Raw genomic sequence first — 24,213 nt, forward strand, 5'->3', positions numbered from 1 at the left:
CTCTGACCCTTAAAGAACCAAGAGTGGATGTCCCAACCCTCACCTGGTCCATAACCTGTCAGGCTCTGTTTCTGCACTCCTACAACAGGCTTCCGGGCTACAGAAAATGGCTGATTAATGATTGTGTAGAAAGTTTTGTGTCACTGTTAGTTTTAAACAGCTGGCCTTGAAGTGACATTGTAGTACATGAGAAAATTATTGTTTATGGTCCTCTCAAAGTTGATAGGGATAATTTTCACTTAAAAGAACTCCCAAGCCAGGTGTGATGGCACACACCTTTAATCCCAGCAGAGTTAGGAGGAGCGCTATGAGTTCGAGCCCGCCCTGAGACTACGTAGTGAATTCCAGGTCAGCCTGGGCTTGAGTAAGACCCTACCTCAAAGAGCCAACACCCTCAAAATAAAGAATTTTCTTTGCACTTTTTTATTTTGAAATTATTTTGGGAGCATGTTATCGACATTAGTTATCGAAGAGGCATAAAGTTCCCAAATTTTATATCCTTCTGCCTGCTCCCAGTCTCTCCAAATGGTTTGCTGTACTTGTATAATTACAACAAAATGTAAGCGGAGCCAGTTTTGTATATAGTAATCATGTTTTCTTTTGTGTATTTCCTTTTGCCACTTCACATACTGAGTCGGTAAACAAGCTAGTTAGTTGTTTTCATCCCAGACATCTTCACTTGCAGTGTACTATAAAATCTATCACAAAACAGCATGTTGCCAAGCTCTCAACATGCTAGTTCAGGAGAGGCCGCCTTGACATATGGAGAGAATTTCTGCTGACTCCCTCGTGCCTCACCAGCCAATCTCCCAGGAGTGTACTTGGTGCTGGGCAAGGTGAGATGCCAGTAAGATGCTTGCAGAAGGCAGCTGCTGGCACTCAGGCGTGGACTGGCTGCATACGTTCACTGCCTTGGAGGAAGAGGCAACCTACAGATGTTGCTTTTTTGTAGGAAATGTAAAAAGCAGTTATTCTGATAGTTTCTTAATCTAGTAAATTTTAGAGAACTTCCTCTTCTTACTGTCTTCTTAAAAAGGGGAAACATGGGCTGGAGAGATGGCTTAGCGGCTAAGCGCTTGCCTGTGAAGCCTAAGGACCCCGGTTCGAGGCTCGGTTCCGCAGGTCCCGCGTTAGCCAGATGCACAAGGGGGCGCACGCGTCTGGAGTTCGTTTGCAGAGGCTGGAAGCCCTGGCACGCTCATTCTCTCTCTCTCCCTCTATCTGTCTTTCTCTCTGTGTCTGTCACTCTCAAATAAATAAATAAATAATTTTTTTTTAAAAAAAGGGGAAACATTTTCATGATAAATGAACACTAAAAAAAGGGATGGATTTGTTTTCTCCCCAGTAAACAGGCCCCCTGTGACTTCCACAATAGAATCATGTTGTTGCTGAAACAGATATTTTTCTACAACACTGGCTTTTATTTCTAGTGTGTACTTAAGGCTAATCACTTCTTTGTTGGCAAAAAAGCTGTAATTCCACAAGGAGAGAAGATGGAATAGATATTGCTTGAAGCATGCTGTTCCAATCTGACCTTAGAATATGTTTTAAATTTGGGCTTTGGTTGTGGTCTGATGAAATTCTTGGTTTATGTCAGCTGGTTGACATACTTCAGATTTTCCAGCTTTAAAAAATGTATATATTTTCATATCAATAATGGCATTTTTCTCTTTAGTAATCTTTAATTTTGGAATTATTTTAGATTTATGGAGAGCATGGGCACTCCAGGGCCCGTGACACTACGTACGCACTCCAGATAAATGTGGCACTTTCATTGCTGAGCAACCTCCCCAGTCCCTAATATTTTTTTTTCTTTTTTAAAATATTTATTTATTTATTTATTTGAGAGCAACAGAGAAGGAGGTAGAGAGACAGAGAGAGAGAGAATGGGCGCCACGCCAGGGCCTCCAGCTACTGCAAATGAACTCCAGATGGGGGGCTGGAGAGATGGCTTAGTGGTTAAGCGCTTGCCTGTGAAGCCTAAGGACCCCGGTTCGAGGCTCAATTCCCCAGGACCCACGTTAACCAGGTGCACAAGGGAGCACACGCATCTGGAGTTCGTTTGCAGTGGCTGGAGGCCCTGGCACGCCCATTCTGTCTTTCTCTCTCTCTCTCTCTCTCTCTCTCTCTCTCTCTCTACCTCTTTCTCTCTCTGTCATTCTCAAATAAATAAATAAAAATAAACAAAAAAAGCTTTTAAAAAAACTTTTAAAAAAAATTCATTCATTTGACAGAGATGAGAATGGGCACTCCAGGGCCTCTTGCCACTGCAAACAAACTTCAAACACATGCACTACTTCGTGTGTATGGCTTTACATGGGTATTGGGGAATCAAACCCAAGCCGTCAGTCTTTGCACTGAAGTGCTTTTAACCATTCAGCCCTCTCCTCAGCCCATTGACTATTATTATTATTATTATTTTTGTTTTGTGTTTTGAGGTAAGGTCTCACTCTATCCCAGGCTGACCTGGAATTCACTATGTAATCTCAGGGTGGACTCAAACTCACAGTGATCCTCCTGCCTCTGCCTCCCAAGTTCTGAGATTAAAGGCGTGCACCCCCACGCCTGGTATTTGATTAATTTTTTAAAGAAAGTCATAGAGTCTTGGGGTGTCATTTGCAATAACTTGTAAGGAGTATGGCCCCTTCCTAATGACATGCTGGCTGATGAGTTTGTACACTGTCATTTCAGAGATTGCCTTACAGCAGGTTTCCATGTTCTTCCGGTCTGAACCGAAGTGGGAAGTGGTGGAGCCCTTGAAGGACATGGGTAAGAAACGGGATTGCTTCTTCTTGTAGACAGGTCATAGGATGGGCTCTTAGTCACGCTTGCAGGTACAGACCCCAAGAAAGCTTTCTGGCTGGGTATGGTGGTGCACGCCTTTAATATCAGCACTTGGAGGCTGAGGTACGAGGCTTGCTATGAGTTCAGCCTGAGACTAATTCGAGGTCAGCCTGAGCCAGAGTGAGACACTGCCTGAATAAAAAAAGAAGGAAGGAAGGAAGGAAAGAAAGAAAACTTTTCAATTCCTGTGACTTCTTTTTCTTTTTCACCCTCGTACCGCTTGAGGGTATATTTATTTGAAAGCAGAGAGAATGGGTGTATCAGGGCCTCTTGCTGCTACAAAACGAACTCCAGATGCATGTGCCACTTTATCTGGCTTTATGTGGATACTGGGGAATTGAACCTGGGCCACTGGGTTTTGCAAGCAAGTGCCTTTAACCACTGAGCCATCTCCCTAGTCCCTTTAACTTTTAACACTTATTGACCCTTGGTTAAAGTATCATCCAAGGATTGGGGTGCTGGTAACTTTCAGCACTGCTGTTCATTCTTCGTCTGCTTTTTCAGTAAATCTAGATGAAGTGCTATTTTCTCCCCTTCCCATGAATAATTTCTTGTTTATGGTTTTTGCAGTATAGCCTTTCCTTGTGAACATTATCAGTTGTGGTTTGATTAAGTACCATCATAACAATGGCTAACATTGCCAAATGTCTTTTGTCTTTTTTTTTTTTTTTTGAGACAAGCCCAACAGACTGGCCCCCCTTTTTATGCAAGAGAGAGAGAGAGTTGGCATAGCAGGGCCTCCAGCCACCGTCATAGAACTCCAGACGTGCGCATCACCTTGTGTAATTTATCACCTGTGCGTCTGGCTGACATGGGACCTAAAGAGTCAAACATGGGTTCTTGGGCTTCACAGGCAAGCGCCTTAACTGCTAAGCCATCTCTCTAGCCCCCAAATGTCTTTTTGATGAACTAGTCAATGAAACTTACATCAGTCATCACAAAAAGGATGTAGCTGTATTTGTGCTATTTAGAAAAAGTATTTATTCATTTATTTGAGAGAGAGAAACAGAGAGTGAGTATGGATGCGTCAGGGCCTCCTCCACTGTAGATGAGCTCCAGATGTGTGCTTTGCTCTGAGCATCGGGTTCCATGTGAGCACTGGGGAGGCTACCAGACCACCAGGCTTTGCAGGCAAGCACCTTAACTGCTGAGCCATCTCCCCAGCCCTGTGTTTCTGGTTTTCTTTTTGGTTTTTGGAGGTAGGGTTTCATTGTAGTTCACTGTATACTCTCAGGGTGGCCTTAAACTCATAGTGTTCCTCCTACCTTTGCCTCCCAAGTGCTGGGAATAAAGGCCTGTGCCACCATGTCCAGCATTTCTGTTATTTTATTTAATTTAAAAAAATTTTATTTATTTCACAGAGAGAGAAAGAGGCAGAGAGAGACAGAGAGACAGACAGACAGAGAGAATGTTGTGTGCCAGGGCCTCCAGCCAGTACAAGTGAACTCTAGACACATGCACCACCTTATGCATTTGGCTTATGTGGATCCTGGGGAGTCGAACCTGGGTCCTTTGGCTTTGCAGGCAAGTGCCTTAACCACTAAGCAATCTCTCCAGCCCCACATTTCTGTTTTTATGGCAGGTTGGAGGATAAGGAAAAAATACTTCTTGATGAAGATTAAAAACCAACCAAAGGAGCGGCTGGTGCTGAGCTGGGTAAGGTGGATCTTTCACTTCAGTTTTTTTTTTTTTAATTGTTTATTTTAGAGAGAGAGAGAATTGGTGTGCTAGGGCCTCAGCCACTGAAATCAAAATCCAGACGCTTGTGCCACCTAGTGAGCATGTGCAACCTTGCACTTGCCTCACCTTAGTGCATCTGTCTTAAAAACGTGGGATCTCGAGAGTTGAACATGGGTCCTTAGGCTTCTCAGATAAGTGCCTTAACCACTAAGCCATCTCTCCAGCCTCACTTCAGCTTTAAAATTTTTTTTTAATTTATTTAAGAGCGAGAGAGAAAGAAAGAGAAAGAATGGGTATGCAAGGACCTCTAGCCACTGCAAATGAACTCCAGATTCATGTACCACCTTGTGCATCTGGCTTATATGGATCTTGAGGGAATCAAGCCTGGGTCCTTTGGCCTTGAACTCATGGCAGTCCTATCTCTGCCTCCCGAGTGCTGGAACTAAAGGTGTGTTCCACCATACCTGGTCAGCCCCAGTTTTGTTTTTTTTTTTTTTTTTGAGGTAAGCTCAACAGACTGGCCTTTTTTTTTTTTTTCATGCAAGAGAGTAAGCAAGCAAGAGAGAGAGAGAGAGAGAGAGAATTGGTGTGCCAGGGCCTCCAGCCATTGCAATTGAACTCCAGATGGATGCAACACCTTATGTGCATGTATGACCTTGCTTGCACACTTGCATCACTTTGTATGTCTGGCTTACGTGGGATGTGGAGAGTTGAATATGGGTCCTTAGGCTTTACAGACAAGTGCCTTAATTGCTAAACCATCTCTCAAGCCCCAGTGACAGCTTTTCTAAAGAAATTATTATTTGAAGCCAGGTGTGATGGCGCATGCCTTTAATCCCAGCACTCGGGAGGCAGAGATAGGAGGATCGCTGAGAGTTCGAGCCCACCCTGAGACTACAGAGTGAATTTCAGGTCAGCCTGAGCCAGAGTGAGACCCTACCTTGAAAAACCAAAACCAAAACAAAACAAAAACAAGCTCTCAAGAAATTATTATTTGAGGTAGGGTTTCACTCTAGCCCAGGCTGACCTGGAATTCACTATGTAGTCTCAGTGTGCCCTCAAACTGATGGCAATCCTCCTATCTCTGCCTCCCAAGTGTTAGGATTAAAGACGTGTGCCACCACACCTGGGCTTAAAAAATTATTTTATTTAGGGCTGGAGAGAAGGTTTAGCAGTTAAGCGCTTGCTTGTGAAGCCTAAGGACCCTGGTTTGAGGCTTTATTCCCCAGGACCCACGTTAGCCAGATGCACAAGGGGGCTCACACATCTGGAATTTGTTTGCAGTGGCTGGAGGCCCTGACACACCCATTTTCTCTCTCTCTCTCTCTCTGCCTCTTTCTCTCTCTGTCGCTCTCTAATAAATAAAAATTATTTTGTTTATCTGTTAGAGGAAGAGGTATGTGTGTGTATGTGTATGTATATATATATATATATATATATATATATACACACACATACACACACACACGCACACACATACATACACATATACATATATACATACATATACATACATATATACACACACACACACACACACACACACACACACACACACACACATATGCCGGGCTCCTTCCCAGGCAGGTAGGTAGTGCTGTGGAAGGACCAGACCTGCTGGTTCCTCCCAAGGGGTTGAGGAGGAAGATGAGCCTGGCCAATGGAGAAAAATCACACTGAGTCGGGAGTCTTTTCAAAGCAGGAACTCACAGAAAAAACTCGCTTTATTGCTATGAGCAGTTGCCTATATCATGTTGGGGACAAAAGCGGGGATTTTAGGATGGGGGAAGAAGTAAGGGCCAATAGTAAACTTTAACTATTGAAATGGTAATTACAATTACTAGGACTCAGGCCTGGGCCTTTCAGAGCCCAACATATACATACACATATATACATGGAGAATGGGCACATCAGGGCCTCCAGCCACTGCAAACAAACTCCAAATGCATGCACCACCTTGTGCATCTGGCTTACATGGGTCTTGAGGAATTGAACCTGGGTTCTTTGGCTTCACAGGCAAATGCCTTAACTACTAAGCCATCTCTCCAGCCCTCACTTTGGTTTTACTCCAGGACATTTTGATAGATTCATGAAAGAAGCTGGATAGGAGAATTGTGAAGGCGCAGTGGTGCTGCTTCTCCAGCCCCACATCAGAGGAATCGCTTTGCTATGCATTAGCTTCTGTGAACTTAATTATATTTGGACGAGCAGTGAATACTCAGAAAGAAATAGGAGCAGCTTCAGTGGTTCTGTGGCATCTGTTTGGGGCTCATAGTTTGGAGTTTACCTCCAAAAAAGACTTGGCCAGTACCTGTGCTTTTTCCCTGGGAACGCTAAGTGACACATTGAGTTAATAGAATCAGATGAAGTTGCGGTTGAGTCCGGGCCTTGTACGTTTACACACTACCTCTCCCAGAAGACAGGTTGACCTACTATGGTTTTCGTCTTTGATTGACAGTCATATGTTTGGACAAATGAAATTAAGGGGAAATGCAAGGAGCTTTTCTTTTGGTGGACAAGGCAGTACTGTGATGTTTGCTTCTGTGTTTGCAGGCTGATCTTGGTCCAGACAAGTACTTGTCAGATAAAGATCTTCAGTGTTTAATCAAACTCCTGCCTTCCTGCTCGGTGAGTACAAGTCCTTGTCACTCTCAGTGCTGGTCACAGATTCACAGGGAGGCTTTGGGGAAACCTAAGAGGAGCTGGAGACACTCTGCAGGCTCAAGAGAATCACAGTGACTTTCAGTTCAGTCTGCAACTGTGCAGGACTACTCCCATTCGTCAGAGGCCATTTAAAGTGACCTTCATGATGTCTGTGTGGCCCATCAGTCATAGTAATCTCAATATAGTCTTTGCATTTTAAGTGAACATCAGAGGAGGGAACAGCCCCTTCTCTGGTTCTTGGTGTGTTTTTATTAGGAGAACCCAGAGGTCTGTTTCTAGCCCAAGAAGACAGGTTAGGCTGTTACTCCTTTCACAGAATGACTGGTTCACCTTTAGGAAAGCATGCATTATTTATGCTGTGCACAGTTAATTCCGGGCCTTCTATTTAAAACTGTGCTTACATATTCAAAACATGTGCAGAATGTCTTGAGATCTGGCCTGTAACTTGAGTTAATGTCAATATTCTACCTATTAGCTATGAGGGTATAGGATAAAGCATGTTGTCTGTGAGGATGTGGGGTGTGTCTGTGAGGGGTGGGATTTGGGGTGTTGTCTGTGAGGGGTGGGATGTGGGGTGTTTGTGAGGGGTGAGGTGTGGGGTATTGTCTGTGAGGGGTGGGATGTGGGGTGTTGTCTGTGAGGGGTGGGATGTGGGGTGTTGTCTGTGAGGGGTGGGATGTGGGGTGTTGTCTGTGAGGGGTGGGGGGTGGGGTATTGTCTGTGAGGGGTGGGATGTGGGGTGTTGTCTGTGAGGGGTGGGGTGTGGGGTGTTGTCTGAGGGAGTGAGGATGTGGGGTGTTGTCTGTGAGGGGTGAGGATGTGTGGTGTTGTGTATGGGGTGTGGGGTGTTGTCTGTGAGGATGTGGGGTGTTGTGTGTGGGGTGTGGGGTGTTGTCTGTGGGGGGCTAGGCCCTTAGAACGAGTTGCTCGTGGGCTGAGCAATAATGCTGGCTTGTCGTTCCCTTGTGCTGGCAACTCCCTGTTTAGAGCTAGAGTATCTTGCTGAGGTGCCCCTCTGCTTTTACCTCCTTCCTATGTAAAGACACTGTCCTTAGCTGTTAACACTTGATGACCCTTAGTTAAAGCCACCAGAGGCCCTTGTTCCCTTGAGTGTCATGCTGTTAGGCTCCCTGGGTTGGCATGCAAATGGCATGGGACACCAGGCAAAGCTGTAGAGAGACACATTTGTCCGGGTCTCCCACTTCAAGTTCACAGTCCGGTTTGTATTAGTTACCAGGTTACAGGGGCAGAGGGTTAAAACCATATCAGAAAACTCAGATTTTTCTCTGCCATCACAATTCTGCCTGAACCCTGAGAACTTGGGCACGAAGAAGACTTTCTGTGGGGGGGAGGGGGGGAGTGTGCCATGTTGGTCCTCCTTGTGTCCTTTGTCTCTATTTCCCTCCCCTCATCTGAAGGAGGAGGAGCTAGCTGATCATCTAGTAATGTGCAAATGGCACCAGTGAGGGGCTTGACATCACCACATCCTGGACCTAAGGTAGTGGTCCCGATGCAAACCAAGCTGAGTCTCCTTTTTGTTCTGGCAGCACCCTTACATCTACCGCGTGACCTTTGCCACAGCCAGTGAATCCTCGGCTCTGCTGATTAGGACATTTAATGAAAAAGGAACCTTGAAGGACCTGATCTACAAGGTACCACGGGTCAAGTTCACGGCCATAGTCTTTGAGTCCCTTCAGAACCTGCTGTTGATACATGGTATTCAGAGCTCCTGAAGCTAGGTCACAAGACTCTTAGTGTTTTCTTTTTTGTTTGTTTGTTTTTTGTGTTTTTGAGGTAGGGTCTCACTCTAGCTCATGCTGTCCTGGAAATTCACTGTGTAGTCTCAGGGTGGCCTCGAACTCATGGCAATCCTCCTACCTCTTCTGCCTCCTGAGTGCTGGGATTAAAGGCGTGTGCCACCATGCCTAGGTCAAAACTTTTAGTTTTTGATGTTAGGCAGAACATGGTGGTACGTGTTTGAAATCCCAGGACTCAGGAGGTTGAGATAGGAGCATTGCAAGTTCCAGGCCAGCCTGAGCTACATCACAAGACCCTGTTTTAAAAATTCAAAACAAACACAATTTTAAGTTTTATTTGAGAAGACTGCCAAGTTTTGTTAAAGAACATTCCTTTTCCTATAAGAGAAGATGGAGCGTTGAATGAGAATGTCCATGGTATTGTAGGCTGTTCTGTTAGGCCAGTTTTTTTTTTTTCTTTTTGAGGTAGGGTCTCACTCTAGCCCAGGCTGACCTGGAATTCACTATGTAGTCTCAGGGTGGCCTTGAACTCATGGCAATCCTCCTACCTCTGCCTCCCCAGTGCTGGGATTGAAGGTGTGAGCCACCATGCCTGGCTTGTTAGACCAGTTTTTAAATCTGTGTCTTGCCTTTAACAAAGTAGTCCAGGAGAATTCTAACGTATGCAAGACTTTGGGAACTTCTAGGGTCAAATTTAGGCATACACTTCCGGGGATAGAGAAGAGACAGAACCCAAATCATCTTCTTTTCCTCACTTACTGATTAGTACATTTTTAAAAAGCAGGGTGTGGTAAAGATCCTTTGGGACCTTTAGTCCCAGCACATGGGAGCCTGAGGTAGGAGGATCACTGTAAGTTTGAAGCCAGCCTTGAGTGAGACCCTGCTCCATCCCCCACTGGCTGGCAGCCTCAGGCACCATGGTGTTTGTGAACTTTCCCGGAAGTTCAGGTGCAGATAATGGCTTCTCTGCCTTTTGTGTGTGTGCTCTTGGTTCTTTTCTAAAGGCCAAACCAAAGGACCCATTCCTCAAGAAGTACTGCAGCCCTAAGAAGATCCAGGGCCTTGAACTCCAGCACATAAAGACATATGGACGGCAGATATTAGAGGTAAGAGGTATGCAGTTTTTCTTTCAGCCAGAATTACATTTTCCATTTAAACACAGCAGGTTGCTGAGGCAATTTCCAAATCACTGATACCCTCTGAAACCTACCGTTCCTGTGAACTGAGGCATTGTCACTTTTTGCCCCCAATAAGCAAATATTTGGAAAGAAGGTGGTAGTAATTTAGACCTGTAAGATTCTTGGGCTGGAGAGATGGCTCAGCAGTTGAAGGTACTGGCTGGCAAAGCCTGATGGTCTGAGTTTGATTCCCTAATAACTACATAAAGCTAGATGTGCAAAGTGGTACATGCATCTGGAGTTGTTTGCAGTGGCCAGATGTCCTGGTGCACCCATCCTCTCCTCCACTCTTCATCTACCCTCTCCCCCACTCTTCCTTCCCTGTCTGTGCTTTGCTTATACATAACATGCATAGAAACTTTTATGTATTTATTTATTTTGGTTTTTTGAGGTAGGGTCTCACTCTAGCTCAGGCTGACCTGGAATTCACTATGTAGTATCAGGGTGGCCTTGAACTCAAGATGATCCTCCTATCTCTGCCTCCCAAGTGCTGGGATTAAAGGCATGCGCCACCACACCCAGCCCACAAACAAATATTTAAAATTTTTTAAAGCTTTAGCTATTAGAATTTGGTGTCTGATTCTGTGAATACTATCTTTTGTGTTATTTTTTGTTGATCTCTATCTGCACTGTGGGGTTCCCCAGAGGGGTCCCTGCTCAGGGCTGTCTACGCGACCCCAAGAACACTCACGCAGGATGCTCTCAATGCAAACCGCACGAGGTTTATTGAATCCGATGCATCGGGGCTCAACACAGATTCCTCTCGCAGGAGGGGTGAAGAGCCCCTAGCAACGGGTTTGGTCAGCTTATAAAGGCTAAAACCACAGGTATGCAGAGTCATAGGGGCTTTTCAGCCATGGGTCCCTCTGATTGGGTGGGGCCCACGGGGTGGGCTCATGTCTGGGGACTTCAGATATGTGTTGACCGTTGATTGGTTGTGTCTTTATGAGGAACTAGGAGTTGTTTGTTCAGCTCGAGTTCCTGGAATTTAGGCATTGGGTAAGGCGTACAAAAGGTCAGGTCCTCATGGTATACTTTTTACAAAATGGAGGCAGTTGCAAAATGGCAGTTCTGTGCAGCAGCAAGCAAGCCATATTACAGAAGCTTAAAAAGGCAGGTTAGCAGAGCAACTAGAAAACAGGGCAGCAGAAATAGGGCAACTTTTATCCTTTCAGCGCTAGGATTTTTTAAAAAATATTTTATTTATTTATTTGAGAGGGAGAAGGAGGGAGGATAGGAGGAAGGTGGGTTAGATAGAGAATGGCACGCCAGAGCTTCCTGCCATTGCAAATAAACTCCAGATGCATGTGTACAATGTGCATCTGGTTTTACATGGGTACTAGGGAACAAAACCTGGGTCCATTGGCTTTGCTAGAAAGTGTCTTAACCCCAACACCACCTCTCCAGACCTAGGATTTTTATTTTATTTTATTTTCATAAAAAATGGGCACACCAGGGCCTCTGGCACTGCAAACGAATTCCAAATGCATGTGCCACCATGTGCATTGGGCTTATGTGGGACCTGGAGAATCAAACCTGGGTCCTTAGGCCTCATAGGCATCACCTTAACCGCTAAGCCATCTCTCTAGCCCCAGCCCTAGGATTTTTACACAAACACATGCACGCATGCACACACGCACGCGTGCGAGAAAAAGAAGGGGGGAGGGAGGCAGGAAGGAAGGGGTATAGATAGCTCCATATCACAACGCCTTGAGTTTGAACCCCTTGCTCAAGAAGGGGAGAAGAGAAAGATGGGGAGGGAGAAAGCCTGGCGTGGTGATGCACGTCTTTAATCTCAGCCCTCTGGAGCCAGAGGTGGGAGGATTGTTGTGAGTTTGAGGTCAGCTTGGAACTGCAGGGTGAGTTCCAGGTCGGCCTGGGCTACAGTGAGACCCTACCTCGAACTGAACTCCCCCCACCCCAACGAAAAACTGGGAAGAGAAGTGTGATACTTCCTGTGGCCTGCCCTGGGCTCCCTCAGCCATCCCCGCTGCTCCGGCTGTGCAGGTAGCCAGGCATTTCTGTTGCTGGCTGAGCCACTATTTATTTGCAGCTGAAAGTGCTTCTTTTTGTGGGGCCTGTTATGTGTCATTAACAAACAACCACACATGTTTGAGCAGAGGCTGGACTAGATGGTTCCCCTCGGCCCCTTTCCGTGGGGACTTCCGTCCTCAAGCACTGCTGTCTGGGGCTCACTCACCAGGGCGGGCGGGCGGTATGTCGGGATGTCCTGGGCAGAGCCTTTCCATTGCAAGCTGCTCCTGCCTTGGTTTCTTGGAAGTCAGACTGGGGCTGGGGCCGCCAGTCTCCCATGGCGGGGGGGGGGGGGGGGGGGCATGCAGCATCGCTTCCCCTTCCAAGCAGACGCAGGCAGCATTTTCTTCAGGAATCTCTTCAGCAACCATCTGACATTATACTGACTTCTGAGTCCTGTACCCAGACCCTCCCACGTGTAGCGCATAGGCTGGCACACTGGGTGGCGGTCACAACAGAGTCTGGCCCATCCACCTGTGTCTGGGGAGCTGAGTCAGCGGCACGTGTTTTTCAACAGGTGCTGAAGTTTCTGCATGACAAAGGGTTCCCCTACGGTCACCTCCATGCTGCTAATGTGATGTTGGATGGGGACACTTGCCGCCTGTTGGACCTTGAGAACTCCTTACTGGGCCTGCCTTCCTTCCACCGCTCCTACTTCTCCCAATTCAGGAAAATCAACGTAAGTCAGGGCAGTGTGAACAGGAGTGCATTTGCAGTGCTCGGTTCTCCTCTGTGTTAAGCCGTGAAGGTTCGGTTGAGGTGTGTCTTTCCCTGACTCTCTGTGCCCATGGGACATTGTTGGATCTCCAAACAATGGTAGAGGAATAGAATTACTGAATAAAGACGCCCTACAGCCCAAGTTGGAACCACGGCTTCTGAGCTTTCACAGAAGGCTCTGGGGTTGCTTTGGGCACGGAACTGCCCCTGGGCCCTGTCTCTCAGTGGAAGACTGGAGGGCCATGGGGTCCCACGGCCACCCTGAGCACGGCCCCACTCTTTCTTGTAGACCTTGGAAAGTGTGGATGTCCACTGCTTTGGTCACTTACTGTATGAAATGACGTACGGACGACCGCCGGACTCGGTGCCTGTGGACTCCTTTCCTCCTGCTCCGTCCATGGCTGTGGGTCAGTACAGGGTTTTGGGAGCTTCTGGGCCCCAGTCTGTGGAGCAACTGGCCCCTCCACAGTCCAAGAAAGACCCAGAGGGAGTTGTCACCCTCTATAGCCAGAAACACACTTCAGTCACCCTTCAGGTGGCTCATTTGTTTGTTGAGTTGTTTGAACCCTGCAGGGAACTTTCTCTGACATGCATTATATATAATTCTAGATGCAAGAGGTTGTAGAGAAGGATGGTGTTGCAGTCAGGTTCACATTGCTGGCAGAAATCACCTGACCAAGAGCTGCTTGTGGTACAAAAGGTTGATTTTGGTTTACAGGCTCGAGGGGAAGCTCCACGATGGCAGGGAAAACGATGGCATGAGCAGAGGGTGGACATCACCCCCTCACCAACATCAGGTGGACCACAGCAACAGGAGAGTGTACCAAATACTGACAAGGGGACACTGGCTATAATACCTATTGGCCCACCGCCAACAATACACTGCCTCCAGGAGGCATTAATTCACAAATCTCCATTAGCTGAGAACCTAGCATTCAGAACACCTAAGTTTATGGGGGACACCTGAATCAAACCACCACATTCTGCCCCTGGCCCCCATAAACTGATAACCATAGATGATGTAAAATGCAATAAATTCAGTCCATCTTTAAAAGTTCCCATACTTTTCATCAATCCTAATGATGTTCAAACTGAGCCCTAGTTCCAAAAAGTTCCCCAAAACCCCACAATGGCACAGAATAAACATTCACACTGCAAAACAAGGCATTGGGCATAGGCATAGCAAAGAAATATTCAGCCAATACAAGATTTAAAACAACCAGGGCAAGCATCAAACTCTGTAGCTTCAAGTCCAACAACTTTAGTCAGTGACAAATCTCCAAATCTGTTAATTCTAATCAGCAACAAGTCTATCGAGTTCCAATTCTGCCCCTCCAGCTAGGCTACTCACAGTCCTGAAAAACTTCATCCAGGACCGGCAGCTTTCCTTAGCAGCTATCTCATGGTCCCAGCATCTCCGCTGGGTCTCCACTGCAATTCACGGTTCATCCTCACAGCTCCATGGGGTCTCCATGCAGGCATCCAGCAAACCTGCTTCACACTGCCCATGGCTGTTTCCAAAACAGAAGACTGTGTTGCAAACTCAATGACCCTCTCTTTCCTGTATTTCCTATACTCCACAATACCAGGTAGGGTGCCAATTTGTTAATCCACGGGGGAATAAAGCAGACTTTGAAGGATAGGACATTCCTCAAAAGAGTCTACATTCTTCCTGTTGCCCCAGTGCAGGTCGGCTGGCCCAATCTCAAAGGTTTGCAGCTGAACAGGCAGCAGTTCACCCAACGTACTTATTTTTTCTGTGCTATATCCCTCTACTTACACCAGTCCATTTCTACACAATGCTACCCTACACAAGTTCTCAGGACACAGGCATAACAGCAAGCCTCTCACACAAACTCCTAGCCCAGTCCAGACAAAGCTCCTTTTCACCCTCATAAGCCAAACCTCACAGTCCATAGTTCTTACTGCATTCAGGTCTTTCAACTCTGATCAGAATAGTCCATCAAGCTGTACTTACAGCACTGCAAGGCATCTCTCAGACCAAGGTGTCAAATCCTTCCACATTCCTCTTGAAAATCAGCTCTAGGAGGCCAAAGCCATTCAGTCAGGTGTCTAGCAGCAAATAACACCACTCTCAGTACCAACAGATGGCTAGCCTGGGTAAAGTCGAGGCCAGGCAATTGGAAGCCTGTCTCCAGGAGCCAGGCAGGTATCTGGAGTCAGACTGAAGCTGGGTGAGACTTGGGAGGAATTTTGGGAGCCAGAACTGGAAGCCTGGAAGATACAGGCCTCCAGATTCCCAGACAAATGGGACCCAGGAGTTAATCCATTTCAGAGTTGCCTGAGGAGGGGCACAGAGGTCCCTAAAGGAAAGAGGCATAAGGACTGGTGCACACTCATTCCAAGACCTTCCCATCCTCTCCACAGGTAGCTCAGAGCTCAAGGCTGGAGCAGAGGGACAGGGAAGGCGGGGTGGCTATTAGGCTGTTGTAGTGAGGTGAGCACGTCCACGTGGGCAGCGCACCACGTTCACAGTCAGACGAGGCAGTTCAACAGAGCAGGCCCCGGACTGTGGGGCATGAGCAGCTGGAAGTGGGTGGAAGAGTCAGGCCGCCCTTGTATATGGGCCCAAGGCGCTGGGTGATGGGGCATCATTGCTGGTACCGGGTGTGCCTGTGTGTATGAAAGCGGGCAAGCAGCCACGTTTTCCCAGCTCATAGTTGGCTTTTGTGGAGTTTGCTGCTCCGTAAAGAGAATGAACAGTTATGAATGAGATCTTCTCTCCTTCCTCCATTTATCTTGGAAATACACTTAGCTTTCTGTCAGCATGTGGTTTCTGAGGCTTTTCTTTGGAGTCCTTAGTAGCACCAGCATTCCCCTCCCCCGCACATGCCATCTGTTTGTATGTGGTGTTTTGACACTGTCCCCATCAGCCTGCAGACAGTTGTTGCAAAGCGGTGTCAAACTTTTCATCATCAAGCAGAGCTGCCAGAATGTTCTGTGGAACTAAAACGTGTATCTGTTCATTTTAAGTGGCCGTGTTGGAGTCTACGCTGTCTTGTGACGCCTGTAAAACTGGCATGCCTACCGTCTCCCGGCTCTTACAGATGCCGTAAGTCAACCATATGCGTCAGTCGCGATCTTGGTAACTGTGCTGGACACTGGACCCCTGTGCCTCAGAGCCTGGTGCCAGAGAACAGACCACTTGTGGCCCCTGCAGAGTGGAGGTGACCCACTTGCTACAGGTCTCTCACAGCACGAGGCCATGACCCCTGCCTTGTGGCCTCTGTGCTCTTGATCTGATTGCTTTCCTAGAATATCAGTGTCCTTTCCACGCGTTTCCCCTCCATCAATGTTAGCATTTTGTTCGTATACATGTGGAGCTCCCAGCTTAGCAAATACAGAAGGAAGGCCTTCTCTCGCACCTGTCTCGCCCACCCTGCACAGGCTGGTAGCTGGCCGCCAGCTACGGGAAGTTGACAAGTGTCAGGGCCAGGTGCGTCTGCCCCTTGGGGGAACGCACAATGTTCTTGGATCCCCCTATGCTTTTGTTGTTCATCTCCCACTGGACATTTGTTTGTTACCTGTTGAGCCTCTAGCAAGTATCAGACCCTGTGCGTGGGGCTTCACACTTAAAAGGCCTCCCATAGACAGAGCTGTCTTTTGGGCCTTTCCTTTTCTGTTCTTCTGTCACTCACGGAGGAGGGTCAGGGTGTTGGGGCGGAGTCACCCAGACCTAGGAGTACACCTGCTTCTACCTGGGAGACCTCGGGCAAGCTTCCTTAACTCTGTCCACCTCCCTCCCCCCAGAAGCTTCCTAAGGGATATGGGGCTAGAACAGAAGTTCTCAGGAGCTAGAACTACAGCAGGCAGGGCAGGGCAGAAGTCAGAGGGGTGAACTGCAGCTCCTCCTTAGGCCTGCCCTGAGCTGGCACCGACGTCTCTGCCCGTGGCTGGGACCTCCTCATGTTCCACGGCCCCCACTGCGCATCTTCAGTCAACAGCCACTGATAACTGTGCTGTGGAAAAGTCGACCCAGCTTGGAAAACAAAGTGGTCTGCACACAGACATCAGGGTTAAGAGGCATTTAGTGAGGGAGCAGCCGTGTGAGCTGGGTATTCTTGAGTTGGCATTTGCTCTCCTCCCTTCTCCAGAGCTCTTTCCAGCTCCAAAGGAGAGCCAGACATTTTCTTTCTACCCTGTGGGCTTCAGCCCTGAGAAGAAACTGGAAGTGTGTTCAGTGGAAGTAAGTGGGTGGTGGATGGCAGAAGAGGACCAGGACTTGGAAGCCGTGGGACAAGTCGACCCTGTCCTTTCTGCCAGGGCTGGACTTTCTCTTTGAAACAGGGGAAGATTCAAGGAAAGCTCACCGGGCACCGTCCAGCCACCCATTCGAGCCAAAGCAGCTGGAATCCTGCAGCTGCTGTTTTAAGAACATGCCTTTGAGGAGGGCATTGACATGCTCCAAAGCTGCTGTTTTACAGATGAAAAATTGCTTTTCCCTTAAATCCCAATCAGGATAACTCCATGTCACTTAGTTGAACATTCTGAATGTACTGGGTTCTAGAGCAAAGATTACCTGTTGTGAGGCAAGGAGAAAATATATTTCTCCACAGAAGAGAAATGACACAGGTATACAGCTGGCCCTGTCTCCTGGTCACACCTCTGAGGTCACACTGAGTGGCCTGTAAGTTCCTTAGCCTTTGCTGGTAAACATGGAGTGGTGTAGCAGACAGGACTGGATGTGCTGGGAGACCTTCGGAGTTATGGGGTCCTCAGCTACGTGGAGTGCTGGCCTGGCCTGACCGTGCAGGAGGAGGAGACATCTGAGGCTCAGAAGTCTTAGGCTACATTGGCCTGTTCTCAGAGCCTCCCTGGTTTAAGGAAGATTCGTTTTCTTCTTGAAGCACTAAGGGTTGATCCAAGGGCCTGATGCATTTGTTTCTTTTCTTAACAGACTATTCAGTGATGTTTCTCTAATGACTTCTGAAAAGCCACAGTTCAAGGTAAAGCAAATTATCCTGGTTTTGGTTTGTTACATAGTAACTTGACTTTGAAAGTTAACTTTTTTTTTTTTTTGGTTTTTTGAGGTAGGGTCTCACTCTGGCTCAGGCTGACCTGGAATTCACTATGTAGTCTCAGGGTGGCCTTGAACTCTCGGCGATCCTCCTACCTCTGCCTCCCGAGTGCTGGGATTAAAGGCGTGCGCCACCACGCCCGGCTGAAAGTTAACTTTTTTAAAACAACAAACAATATAAATATTCTACAGTTCTGGACTATTTATTTACTTTCTTTTCTTTCTTGTTTTCCTTTATTTATTTTACTTTATTATTTGAGGCAGCATCTCACTGTATCCCCAGGCTGGCCTTGAACTCTCGCCTGTCCTCCTACTTCAGCTTCTCAAGTGCTGGGATTAAAGAACATAATGTCTGGCTAATTGTGCGTTGCTTGAGTAATTTATAGTACGTAGCATTGTTATTGTTGTATTTTGTTTTGTTTTGGGCAAGAGGATTGAGACAGTCTCGCTATGTAACCCTCGCTGGCCTGGGAGGTAGACCAGGCTGATCTCGAACTTGCAGCAATCCTCTAGCCTTGTGCCTGATTACGGGTGTGCACTGTGCCTGCCTATAGTACACATTTTTTTTTATAATTACAATTGCTTTATCCCACCATTCAAGGATAACCAATATAAACATTTAATACATCTTCAGTATTTCTTTTAATACATGTATTAAGCTGGCTGTGGCGGCACACGCCTTATTTCTAGCATTTGGGAGGCAGAGGTAGCAGGATCACAATGACTTTGAGGCCACCCTGAGACTACATAGTGAATTCCAGGTCAGCCTGGGCTAGAGGGAGACTACCTCAAAAAAGCAAACCAAAAAAATGGTTGAGCAACTAAATCACAGCTGGGCGTGGTTGCTCATGCCCATAATCCTAGCACTGGAAAGGTTGAGATAAGAGTTCCAGGTCAGCCAAGTAAGCTTGGGTTAGAGGGAGACCCTGCCTCAAAAACAAACAAAACCTACCACACATTAAATCACAATGTGCCTTTTTTTTTTTTTTTTTTTTTGGCTGCTTCATGTGTGTATGTGTGGAGGCCACTAGAGAATGTCAGTATCCCCTTCCATTACTCATCGTATTGCCTTGCCATGTGTCACTGATTCTGGAGTTTGCTGATTTTCATCTTAGTACACATTTTTAAAAGCACCTTTTATCTAATAAAAGTGAAATGTGGGCTGGAGAGATGGCTCAGCTGTTAAGGCTGTTGCCTGCACAGCCTAATGAGCCATGTTCAATTCTCCAGTCCCCGCCTAGAGCCAGACGCACGAAGCGGTGCTTGCTTCTGTAGGCCACTTATAGCAGCTGGAGGCTCGGGTGCGCCATGTTCACTCTCCCTCTTTCTCTGTCTCATCACTCTGTGCTTGCAAATAAATAAATAGCAGTTTTCTTTAATAAAAGTGGTGTACAAAGGCATTGTAATAATGTGGGAAGGGATTAATATTTGTTTGTTGTTGTTCACGGTGCTGAGGACCAAACCCAGGGCCTTGTGCTTGCTAGGCAAACTCTCATCCACTGAGCTAAATGCCCAGTCCCGAGATTAATATTTGAATGAGGGTTTAAGAAAAACAGGATATAAAGTCCCGTATGTAAAGCCATATGTCTGTCTGATGGGAAGCAGCGGTAGGCAGACGGAGTGCTGGGGGCTGGAACTGAAAACCCGAGTGCCTGTGGATGCCAGCCAGTGTCTACAGCGGGTGTGGCTTAGCCATGGCCAACTGCCTGTGCATCGAGAGTGGGGAGCAGCAGCCCTGGCCCGCCCCTGGGTGTCAGTAACATTCCCTGCTCCTCCCCATTGTTGCTGCGGGAAATGTCTCCAGACATGCCTGGGGAACATGTACAAAACTGACCCCAGTTGAGAGCCAGTGACCTGTGGACAAGCATTTAACCTTTGCGTATTTGTTAGTCAAGTGCAAAATTTCTGAGTAACACCAGCCTGTTGTCACGGGACAACTTGAGGTCACCTTCGTGAACTCTTGGTTCAGGGTTTGACTCAGACAAGTGTGCAGTTGGTAGTGACTCAGTGGGAGGAAGAAGTTAATTTTCTCTCTCTTCCCTGTATTCTAAAAACAATATTACACTGTTGTGCTGGAAATAAAGTTAGGAAACAAAAGATAAGAAACCAGGGCAAGGTAGAGTTAGTTAAAAGACTACAAGTCTCTATTCTTGCTGCCAGTCAGAAGAGTTCTAATAATAATAGCTTCTTGGGCTGGAGAAGATGACTTAGTGGTTAAGGCATTTGCCTGCAAAGCCAAAGGACCCCAGTTCAAGTCCCCACGATCCATGTAAGCCAGATGCACAAGGAGGCCTTGAACTTGTGGTGATCCTCCTACTGCTACCTCCCAAGTGCTCCTGTGCTGCCACGCCCAGCTTAGATACATAGATATTCAACAACTATTTGCCTTTTCATTGTCAGTAATGTCCTATGTTGAACAAAAGTTTTTATTTTTTAAATTTTATTTATTTATTTATTTTGAGAGAGAGAGAGAAAGGCAGATAGAGAATGACATGCCAGGGCTTCCAACCACTGCAAGTGAACTCCAAATGCATGTACCACCTTGTGCATCTGGGTTATGTGGGTCCTGGGAAATCGAACCTGGGTCCATAGGCTTCACAAGCAAACACCTAAACTGCTAAGCCATCTCTCCAGCCCCAAAAGTTTTAATTTTAATGGGATCCACATGTTTTATTGTTTCATTGTTCTTGATTTCATATCCAAGAAATCCTTGCTAGCTGGGTATGATGGTATACACCTATTTAATCCAGCCCTAGGGAAGTTGAGACAAGAGGACCAGTAGTTGATGTCACACGAGGCAGCATCAAAAGTTACAGTCCTGCCCAGGCCATCTAGCCAGACTCGACCTAAAGAAACAAAGAGAAGCAAGCCAGGTGGCCCAGGGCTGTAATCTCCTAACTTGAGATGGAGGATCTAAGGCTTACATGGACTGTATAGATGCTGTCTTAATTATTTAGCTAATTAATTAATTTTTAAAATTTATTTGTGTGTATGTGTGTGTGCAACCACACACATGTGCCAGGGTCTCATACCATTGCAAACAAATGCCTGCTTATGCAGGTGTCTGGGGAATTGAACCCAAGCTGGCAGGCTTTGCAAGCAAGCACTTTTTAACTGCTGAGCAATCTCCCAACCCTATATTTTAAAAACGGAATAAAAAATTCTTGCCAAATCCAATGCCATGATGACTTTTTCCTGTGTTTTCTTTTAGGAGTTTTGAAGTTTTGGGTTTTAAGTTAATTTCAAGCTTATTTTTGCATGTGCTGTCATGCTTTCATGTCATTGCTTAGCATGGAGATGCCCAGTTTCATGAACACTATTTATTGGAAAGGTTAGCCTTTCCCTGTCATATGTGGGTGGGGGCAGGGCCTCGCTCTAGACCAGGCTGACATGGATCTTACTCTGCAGTCCTCGGCTGGCCTCCAACTCACAGTGATCCTCTTACCTCTGCCTCCCGAGTGCTGGGGTTAAAGGTGTATGCCACCATGCCTGGCCCTATTATGTTCTCTTTCTCTCTCTCTCTTTTAATGCAAGGGAGAGAATTGGAGTGCCAGGGCCTCCAGCCACTGCAATCGAACTCCAGATGCATGCACCACCTTGTGCACATGTGTGACCTTGCGAGTCCGGCTTAGATAGGATCTAAGAGTCAAATGTGGAGTTTTGGCTTTGCAGGCGTGTGCCTTAACTGCTCAGCTGTCTCTCCAGCCCCCATTGTGTTCTCAATACCCTTGTCACAGACCATTTAAACGTGCACCTAGGGTTTGCTTCTGTGGTGTCTGTTCTGAACCACTAGTCAGGGGTCGCCTAGGTCACTACCATAGCTCGGACAGTATAGGTGTGTAGTGGGGTTTGAAATCAGGCTGTGTGAGGTCTCTAACTTTGTTAGATTGGTAATTCTGGCAGCCACCTGAATCGCTTGAAACATGCCCTATGTTTAGTTTATTTATTTTTATTTTTTGGTAGGTAGGGTAGGGTCTCACTCTAGCTCAGGTTGACCTGGAATTCACTATGTAGTCTTAGGGTCGTCTTGAACTCACAGTGATCCTCCTACCTCTGCCTCCTGATTATGTTCTAATTGTATGGGAGTTCTTGCTGAGGAGTGTGAGAGAGTAGATTCTGGGTGGGTGGCTGTGACAGGTATTTCTCGGAGACCACCGACTCCTAGTGTCTGTGGGACTCAGGAGAAGCCCTCCTCCACGCCATTGGTCATGTCCTGCCTCTTCTTTCAGATTCCCACGAAGTTGAAAGAGGCTCTGAAACTTGCCCAGGAATGTATAGAGAAGAGACTGACGGAGGAGCAGAAGCAGGTAAGTCGGGACTGGCTCCTCACTGTCCATGACCCTGTGGTGTCCCCGTCCCCACCAGAAGTTGCCTTTTGACTGACTGTTCACTCCTTAGGCGTGTTGTGCACGCTTCCTCTCAACCACTGTTGAGCTAGGTACTGTGACCCCAAGTCGGATAGGTCACAGTTCCGCCTCAGGCAGCTCGTGTGGGGAACACATGTGTGCAGAGTGATCACCCCTCGTGATCAAGGTGTGTTGGTACTTGGTGCATACATGGTCCATGCTGTGATGTGCCATTCACCTGCAAAGGGATGTGGAGGACAAACATCCTGTAACATGCTCTTCTCTCATATATTCACACCTCTTCTTTCACATATCCACACGGAGCTCGGAGATACTTGGCCTAAGAATGACACTTTATCTAATGACTGGATGTGGCCAAGCATTGAAAGGGATTTTTCTTAGGTAGGAACCTGCCTTCAGCAGGTGCACTTACACCTGTGGGGATGGTGGTCTCTTAAAGGTTCACCAGCATCGAAGGCTGACGAGAGCTCAGTCCCACCATGGATCTGAAGAGGAAAGGAAAAAGAGAAAGATCTTAGCTCGCAAGGTAAGCCCGTTGTCCTGATATTCTCTCTGAATTCTTTTGTGTGTGTATGTGTGTATTTGTTTTTGCTTTTTTCAAGGTAGGGTCTCACTATAGCCCCAGGACAATCAGGAATTCACTCTGTAGTGTCAGCTGGCCTTGAGCTCACGGCAGTCTTCCCATCTCTGCCTCCTAGTGCGGGGATGAAAAGTATGCAGTATGCGCCACCACGCCGGCTCAGTGGTGCACATTTAATGACACATTTTGACCTTGACTGTGCCAAGTATTTCCAGGTGACTACACAATATCAGTAGCTCAGTGGGCCATGTGGTTTGCTGCCTTGCTGGGCCCATTGATGGCGTAATGCAGTTGGAGGAAATGATAGGCTTGAGGTTGTCAAGTCAGCATGTTTGGTTTTACCCCCTCCCCCCCCACCCCACCCTGGCTTGTGGCTACTTCACTGTTATGTGGCCAAATATACCCTTGTCTGTAGCTAGTTTAATCGTATGCCTGAAAAAGTTTGAATGCTCAGCTTCAGTGATTATTCTGTTTACTCTCCCCCTTCTCTTATCTGAGCAGAAGTCGAAACGCTCCGCAGTGGAGAACAGTGAGGAGCACGCCGCCAAGTACAGCAACTCCAACAACTCAGGTGCTGGTCACAGTGGCGGGGGCCCGCAGCCGGGGTTGGGGGCAGGAGTCCCTGCTCAGCCGGGAGGTGCTTGGGCTCCAGTGGGCAGAGACTGAGCACTGCAGGAATGAATGCAGAGGTTAAAACAGCTCTGTCCCTAATGAAGGGTCGCGGCAGCATTCGGGCTTAGGGGCTGTGAGGTCAGACGTTCTCTGTGATCTGTTCTCCACCCATGGCCAGACTCGATCAGCCAAAACACATGAAAGGGAAGCAGCCTATATACAGTCAGACGTGCCCAAGCCCTAGCCCTCTGCCCAGAACCTTATGTGGTGGGAGGGCGTGCTCCCTGAGGGGGTGAAGGAAAGGACTTACTAGGGGAACGCAGGAAGCATAAATCCTGGAGGGCCCAGATGGGCATGGGTTAGCCGTCTTCACAGCCACTCCCAGGTACTGTCCCCGGACACTGCTGGCTTTGAGCCTGACAGTACTCCTCTTCAGACATCAGGGCCAGACTGAGTGACCCCGAGGGTCTTCCAGTTCTAGTGTATACATGTGTAAAACAGACTTCCACATAGAGAAGGGGAGGCTTTTCAGGTTTAGCTTGGGGGCCCCTGTGGTCCCAAGTACTAAGAAAAGCAAAGAAAGATTGCTCAAGCCTGGCCAACATGGTGAAACCTGTCGGATGGATGAATGGGTGGGCGGATGGATGGGTGGATGGGTGGATGGGTGGGTGGATGCATGGGTGGGTGTGTGGGTGGATGGGTGGGTGGGTGGATGGGTGGATGGATGGGTGGATGGATGGGT

General features: G+C 47.3%; 1 protein-coding gene across 11 annotated transcripts in view; it reads left to right on the forward strand.

The window, feature by feature from the left end:
• The window catches only part of Pxk (PX domain containing serine/threonine kinase like), a 69,372-nt gene that overhangs the window by 32,038 nt on the left and 13,121 nt on the right, over positions 1-24,213 (forward strand). For all 11 annotated transcript variants that reach the window (XM_004669080.2, XM_004669081.2, XM_045136148.1 and 8 more), the window contains 12 exons: positions 2,692-2,769; positions 4,427-4,500; positions 7,078-7,152; positions 8,736-8,840; positions 9,950-10,051; positions 12,675-12,836; positions 13,164-13,281; positions 15,869-15,947; positions 17,793-17,841; positions 22,142-22,219; positions 22,719-22,805; positions 23,361-23,430. In XM_004669080.2, coding sequence (XP_004669137.2) covers positions 2,692-2,769; positions 4,427-4,500; positions 7,078-7,152; positions 8,736-8,840; positions 9,950-10,051; positions 12,675-12,836; positions 13,164-13,281; positions 15,869-15,947; positions 17,793-17,841; positions 22,142-22,219; positions 22,719-22,805; positions 23,361-23,430 — 1,077 coding nt within the window. The remainder of the gene's footprint in view (positions 1-2,691; positions 2,770-4,426; positions 4,501-7,077; positions 7,153-8,735; positions 8,841-9,949; positions 10,052-12,674; positions 12,837-13,163; positions 13,282-15,868; positions 15,948-17,792; positions 17,842-22,141; positions 22,220-22,718; positions 22,806-23,360; positions 23,431-24,213) is intronic.

Source organism: Jaculus jaculus, chromosome 16 (genome assembly GCF_020740685.1).
Source record: "Jaculus jaculus isolate mJacJac1 chromosome 16, mJacJac1.mat.Y.cur, whole genome shotgun sequence".
NCBI classification, from domain to species: Eukaryota; Metazoa; Chordata; class Mammalia; order Rodentia; family Dipodidae; genus Jaculus; species Jaculus jaculus.